General features: G+C 40.8%; 1 protein-coding gene across 1 annotated transcript in view; it reads right to left on the reverse strand.

The window, feature by feature from the left end:
* The window catches only part of vps8 (VPS8 subunit of CORVET complex), a 371,669-nt gene extending 364,232 nt beyond the window's left edge, over positions 1–7,437 (reverse strand). The window contains exons 1-2 of the mRNA XM_034184542.1: positions 7,319–7,437; positions 974–1,042 (exon numbers count right to left, since the gene is read on the reverse strand). Of these exons, the coding sequence (XP_034040433.1) occupies positions 974–1,042; positions 7,319–7,375 (126 nt within the window). The 5' untranslated portion in view covers positions 7,376–7,437. The remainder of the gene's footprint in view (positions 1–973; positions 1,043–7,318) is intronic.
* Positions 7,438–7,724: the final 287 nt, after the last annotated feature.

The following is a 7,724-nucleotide window of genomic DNA, read 5'->3' on the forward strand; positions in this document are numbered from 1 at the left end:
ACTGAAGTGATGTATCAGCCTGCCCCCAAGGAGGATTACCACCCACCTCACATCACCATTGCCGAGACAGGGCTGAAAAAAGTCCACCAGTTCAGCTACCTGGGATGTACCATCACATCTGATGCCAAGATCAATAAGAACATCGACAGTAGGCTGGCTAAAGCAAACTGCTCATTCGGCAGGCTCCACAAGCGGGTGTGGAACAACAAACACCTGAGGAAAGGCACCAAGATTGCTGTGTACAGGGCAATCGTACTTACAACACTCTTGTACGGCGCTGTCGTCGTGGGTTACCTACCGCCACCACCTACAACTCCTGGAACCCTTTCATCAGCGCTGTCTCCGCTCCATCCTCAACATCCATTGGAGCGACTTCGTTACAAACAACAAAGTTTTGGAGCAGACTGGGATCATTAGCATTGAGGCAATGCTCTTGAGAATACAGTTACGCTGGGCTGGACACGTCTCCAGAATGGAAGACCATTGCCTACCCAAGACTGCAATGTACGGAGAGCTGTCCACTGGCCACCGGAACGTAGGGGCTCCAAAGAAGTGCTACAAAGATTGCCTAAAAAGACCCTCGCCGCCTGTCGGATCGACCACCGCCAGTGGCCCTCTATTGCTGCTGACCGGGACGCCTGATAAGACCTTCCCTTGCAGCCGCTGTGGCCGGGTCTGTCTGTCCCGCATTGGACTAGTCAGCCACCAGCGAGCCTGCAACAGGCACTGACGTCCTTCATAAATCTTCGTTCGCGAAGTCAAGCCATGATGATTATCAAAATATCCATTGAGCTAATGACCAGGTCATGAAGATTTGTCGATCAATTCATCAGTTACACTCCACCACAGGTATTGTCAAGTGTGTGTCTGTATGTTTGTTTGAGACACAAACATACAGACACACACGCATACATCCAAAGCCACTGAAAACAATACAGGGTAAGTGAAAATCGTGACATAATGTGTATTTCACCTCGTTGAGGATGCTCTCCAGTGTGGGAGGCGTGTCCACTTGGGGAATGTCAAACTCCTTATCATCAATCTGAGAACAGAAACAAAGCGCTGGTTACCTGCATATCTGCATCTTTTTAAATAGTATCACTGACATCTCAGTACCCATATACTTATCCAAGAGACACTTCAATTACATTTCAAAGGTATCCATCTCAATAACGCAAAATCATAACAGGCATCACTGTGGCCCGGGGTGAACTCCACCTATCACCCGATGACTGCTGGGATAGCATCCAACCCCCCCCACAGGCATAGAGAATAAATAAATGGATGATAGTGGAGCAGATAAGTATGACTTCTGGCCAGAAGTGTTCACTTGGTGATCAAGCATCAGATTTCGCATGAATGTTCTTCATAAATCAGTGTTTGAGAAAAAGTGCTGGCCACTTGAAAATCCAATATGGCGGCCAGGTAGGGATCAATGAAGAATTACACAGGGGTCAAATTTTAAAAATGCTCCAATCATGTTGGAAAGTATAACACATTATTTGTCTGATCAGAAATATTCTGAAAAGGTATAGTTTGGACTATCTATGACTGAATGCTATGGAGTTATGAGGTAAAAACAGCAAGAATGGTGACAAAGGTCATTTTCAGTTTGTACAGGGGTCAAAAGTTAAAGTTGCTCGGACTTCCTGTTACGTCATTGCTGAGGACGGTGTGTAAACTCTCCAGCTCCAACAGACCTTAGAAAAATTGCCACTTTTAGAGAGTTTTATGATAAATGAATGCCAGATTACGTGAAAAGGACAACCTAACAAACATGTTGACCCAAAAAACCACCAAGAAAGATGTTAAATCGAGCAAAGTCCGGGCCTAAACAGCTAATGATAGCCGAAGCTACCTCACTGATAATCAATGAAGAAGCTAACAACATGGCTAACACTGGAAGTAACAAGAACGACGACGTGCTAACGGAGTTACGAAAACTTCAATAACAAAATACTGAATCATTCTCGGAACTTAAAGCTTCTTTCACCAGAATGGAGACCAAGCTGACTGATATTGCAACATGCACGGACGTCTTGGAACAAAGAATGAGTGACGCCAAAGACAGAGTGAGTGCCACGGAGGATAGGCATGCTAAACACGAGCGGGTGCTAAGCTACTTGTTGCACAGAAAAGCTAGCCTTGTGAATAAATATGATGATATGGAGAACTGCAAGCATCGCAACAACATTCACCTTTATAGAATTCCCGAGGGCTCAGAAAAAGACAACATGACTGACTTTGTGATAAATTCTTTGAGGAGATTGTTGCACCTGCAAGAGCGAGGTGAAATCAAAGTGGAACGAGCCCATGGAACCCTTTGACCGAGGCACGTTGGACCAGCCCCACTGCGGTCTATTATTGTACGTTTCTTCAATTTTCAGGTTAAACAAGCAGTGTTAGAACCTGCCTGGAGACAATGCAATGTCCAATTTGAGGACCATACAATTTACTTAGACCAGGATTACTCTTCTGGAGTGCAGAAGAAGAGGAAAAAAGTTTGTGAGGTGATCAAGAAACTTAAAGAGAAGAACATTAAAGCACAATCACCATACCCTGCCATGTTGAAAATTTTTCTGGACACTGGCACCAAAATATTGTCAACATTAATGGAAGCACAGAAAACACTGCAGGATCTTGGTGTGAACGTTGTTTTGGAGGACAGTGAAATCTTGGAGATGGAGATGATGTGAGATGCTTGAACAACGCAGCCTGGCAGTAGGAGAAGAAATGATGTCAGAAATAAGAGAACTTATTCAGGGAGAGGACGGGAGCGACTAGAGACATACAAAATGTGAGTTAAGTGAGCTACTTGGGCTGACCTGATATCGTACTTATAGTTTGGAACTTTGGATTGGGGCAAACAAATATTACTTATGTACGTTCATAACATGGGTCTGTTTAGGAGGTGGGGAGCGGGCCACTGTCTGCACCAACAAGAGCCCGGCCTTAGGACACATCTGGGTTGGACAATCACACAGATCTAAATGCAACCATTCGTTGCCCTGAACGATTGCCTTCTGCCCAAAGGTCATCGGGAATGGGATGCTCTTCTCTTCTTTTACAGTTGTTCATGTTGCAGGATGATTTAATGGAGGTTCATAAAGACTCTTTAAGGTCAATACGGTTATTTGTTCTGTTTTTGTTTTCTGTTTTGTTTTGGCGCTCAGTGGCTCATTTGGTAATTTTATTACACTTTACAACTAAATATGATCAACCTCAATGTTGTAAGCTACAGCATTAACGTTGTTAACCATCCCATAAAGAGGAAAAAATAATGTCCCCACTGAAGAATGTTCAATCGCCTTACTCCAAGAGACCCACCTTGACGATAAGGAACAACAAAACCTTCGAAGGGAGTGGGTGGGACAGGTTATTGGTTCGACGAGAAAGAGGGGATAAAAAGGGGTGTTGCTATTTCAGTGCATAAAGCACTGGGCCTCACCATTGAGAAAACGTGCTGACAGGCCGTTATATTCTGATAGTTGGGAAAAAAGGAGAAATTAAAGTGTCTATTTTAAATTTGTATGGTCTAAATAAAGAGGATACTGCTTTTTTCAAAGGCATTTCAGTCATCTTATCTTCACTTATTGAAGGGTTACTCACAATGGGTAGGGATTTCAATTGTGTGGTAAATCATCAATCAGATTAACAACCCAATATCAGACTACACTTTTTTTCTAATGTACATGGTAGTTACTCCAGAATTGATATGTTTTTCATGTTAACAAGAGATATATACAAAGTGACAAGTTGTCGCATAGAGCCAATAACAGTCTCAGATCATGCTCCACTAGTTCTTTCACTTAATTTGGATCAGGGCAACAACTTGAAACTGTGGAGGTTGAATGTTTCCCTTCTTAATAACTCAAATGAGGTACAAAATATTAAACAAGAATGGAAAAATTATTTAGAACATGATGACAATGGAGAGGTTTCAGACTGTACACTATGGGAGGCGGCGAAAGCGGTCATAAGAGGAAAATTTATTGCCCTCTCATCTGAAATTAAGAAAGATACACACAAAGAGCAGCAAAGGTTGGAAAAACATATCCTGGATTTGGAGAAGGAACATAAAAGAACCAAAGATGAGAATATTCTCAAAGCTCTAAAACAATGTAGGAGAGAACTTAATGACCTGCTAACATATAAAGCAGAAGGAGCCTTGCATTTTGCAAATCAATGATATTACGAATCAGGAAACCAAGCGAGCAGACTACTCACTTTTCAACTATGCAAGGCCCAAGCTAATTGGACCACAACAAAAACTGTACACCCAACCACCAAAAAAAAAAAAAAAAAAAAAAAATGGTATCGCATCCTTAAGACATTGCGGATGCATTTTCTACCTTTTTTTGAAACATTATACAACTCACCAGGGGCCACTAACAAAGCAGATAAAATTGAACAATATTTGGAAAAAAAATAACTTATCACCATTAACCAATATTTAATCTAAAAATCAAATAAATCCAATCTCAAAAAAAAAAAGAAACTGAAGAGGCTATTAAGAGCCTAAACAAAAAACAACAATTCCCCGGGTGAGGACGGCTACCCAAATGAGTTTTATAAATGTTTTAAAGATGAACTCACTCCTTTACTATTGAGAACCTTTACTCATGCTCTTACTGAATGTGACCCACCCAAATCTTGGTCCCAGGCAATAATATCCGTAATCCACAAGGAAGGCAAAGAGCCTACAAGTTGCTCCTCATAGAGACCAATAAAAACTTATTATGCTGCGACATGAAAATTCTAACATCTATTTTAGCCAAAAGACTTCAAAAATGTGTAAGAGACATAATTTGCATTGAAAAAACTGGATTCATTCCAGGTCGCTTAGGAATTAATAACATTCAGAGAACATTAAACATAATGACAGCTGCTAAGGAAAAAAACGGATTCATCAATGCTTCTCAGCTTAGATGCTGAAAAAGCATTTGATAGAGTAGATTGGATGTTTTTAAATTACACTTTAAAGAAACTGGGGTTTCATTCTAAATTGATTAATATGATCAAAGTGATTTATTCGAACCCCAGTTCTAAAATAAGAGTAAACGGATTTATTTTGGAAGAGTTTGCACTGAAAAGAAGAACCCGACAAGGCTGTCCCCTCAGTCCCCTGCTGTTCGCAATCAGAATAGAACCATTAGTGGAAATGATTTGTGAAAACCAAAATCTGAAAGGATTAAATGTTGGGGGATCTGAATTCAAATTATCTTTGTATGCTGACAACATAATATTATATATTATGAACCCACTGTCTTCTGTTCCTACTCTGTTAGACTGTCTGAGGAAATCTGGACTGGTCTCAGGCTATAAAGTCAATGAGACCAAATCACAAGCTTTAATGATGGTGGGGGAAAAACCAAAAGAATTGGAAAAAGTTGTTTCATTTAAGTGCCTGACTCAAGGCTTCAAATAATTAGGAGTAGTCATTACCCCTCACACTTCCCAATTATTTAAAGAGAATCACAGCAAATTGGTCTCTAAAATAAAATAAAAAAGCGGTGGGATATTCTCCCTCTGTCTTTGATAGGGAGAACAGAAACTGTAAAGATGAACGTTCTCCCACATCTCCTATATCTTTTCCAATCCCTGCCTATATGGATACCTCCATCTATGTTCAAAGATCTAGATAAAACTATTTTTAAATTTGTGTGACAAGGGAAGAAGCCTCGGATCCAGAAGAAATTACTATGCAGCTCTAAGGGAAATGGGGGTTTAGGATTACCCAACTTGAAATTTTACTATTGGGCAGCACAATTGCGGGGACTTAGGAATGGATGGTTCAAGACGAAGATAAAACTGGATAAAATTAGAAAACCATGCAAGACCATTAGTCCCTTTGGAGACTGCAATTTTCTTGGAACAGAAAGAATGGAGAGAACTTAAAATAAAGAATGAATGGATTATCGATACTCATCGCACATGGTGAAATGTAAGGAAAAATTGGATGTCCCCTTAACAATTTCACGTGCACTTCAAATAACCAAGTGACTTTCTTCCAGTAAAAATGGGTCCAGGCTTTACTGTTTGGGCAAGGAAAGGATTAATAACTTTACACCAAATGTTTGATGGAGAAACTCTGAGGTCATTTGAACAGCTACAAGACAAATATGGGTTGTGTTCCAAGGACTTTTATCGATATTTACAAATACAGGACTACTTGAGGACAAGTGGGGAGTGGGAGTCCCCACTTGTGTGTAGCTATACCTACACACACATGTGCATGCACACACAAAACACATCCACTGCGCTGTATGCCATCTGGAAGCTGTTAGCAGGGCATTAAAATGAAAAGCTGGACTTTTTTCACTGCACTAAGGAAGTACACAGTCTTTTTTTTTTGGTAGTACACGCGTGCACAAGCACTGTCCTGGTTGTGTGAGCATGCGGGACAATGGTACAACCGGGACAACAATTTGATGGTGCTAGTTCTCACAAAATCCACTCCGCTGTAAGCCGTCTGGATGCATGAAGAGTTGTTCAAATGAAAAGCCGATGTGATTTTTGGCTGGACTGAGGAACTACAGAAAGTTTTTTTTTTTTTTGTAAATACGAAGTCAGTGCACAGCATCACCGGACTACACGTCACAATTTGGACTCCTATTTAAAGTTCATGTTGGACTTTCGCAGCAGTGGAACACCAAAATGTAAGTCCCTTTTCTGTTGTTTATAAATTAATAAAATATCAAATGACAAGGATCTATTTTAGCCGTTATATAAAACAAATAATGTTTTTACATTCTTTCAATGGAACAAATATATAATTCGGTGAAACCTGGAACAAACCATTCAACTCGGCTTTGACTCGTTGAATTGTTTGTTCCAGCTTTCACCTCATGAAATATTCGTACCACTGAACTCATAAACATTCACTATTTGTATAATAACAGTGAACCTGTCCTAAAGGGTGCGATGAAAAAACAGACTGTATAGACGAGATTACACCAAAATAGGAAATATCAACCAAACTTACTTAACTTCCAAAAACGAAGAAAAGATCTGTTAGTGAGTGAAATATGTCTAACTGTAAAAAGGGTTTGAGTTACGTGGGTTGGGGTCAATGCGGGTTAAGAATAAAACCGTCGAGGTCAGCACCTTCATTTTATCGTGCTTTGTCACTTCATCAGAAAGCCACTTACAGAGAACACAGGATGAAGAATATTTCCTTGCTGTCAGGGTGGCACACTGAGGATAAGTGCCCTGACCATTTTTTTTTTACGCCCCTATCCTTAAACATCCTGAGTCCGCCCCTGGCAGCGCAGCACTTTATTCACGGTCACCCACGGCACACTGACGTGTTTCTCACCTCGTCCGTCTCCATCAGACTGAAGTGAGACGACGAGCTGCTCCGACATTCCGCCATTACTGTTTACCTTCTTCTTCTTCTCCTCCTCCTTTTCCTGCCGCTCCTTCTTCTTCTGTGGCGTTTATTGCCGGTTGGCAACCAACCCTTGCGCACTACCGCCACCACCTGTTTATAAATATACTATAATACGTCTCAAAACTCACTCTGACAGGTGCATCTCAAAATTTGAAGCAATGTTTACTGTTTACTGTTTCATACGGAAACATATTGCATTCACTAGATTAAAAATAGCTTTTTCTTATCGTGCACCCACTCTGTGGAACGGTCTTCCTTTTTTTTCCCCTGTCTGCATATATAGTAATGGTAAGTGCCACACTGGCAGAACCGTGTATGAACATTAATACCC

The sequence above is a fragment of the Thalassophryne amazonica genome, chromosome 13 (assembly GCF_902500255.1).
Source record: "Thalassophryne amazonica chromosome 13, fThaAma1.1, whole genome shotgun sequence".
In the NCBI taxonomy this organism is placed as follows: Eukaryota; Metazoa; Chordata; class Actinopteri; order Batrachoidiformes; family Batrachoididae; genus Thalassophryne; species Thalassophryne amazonica.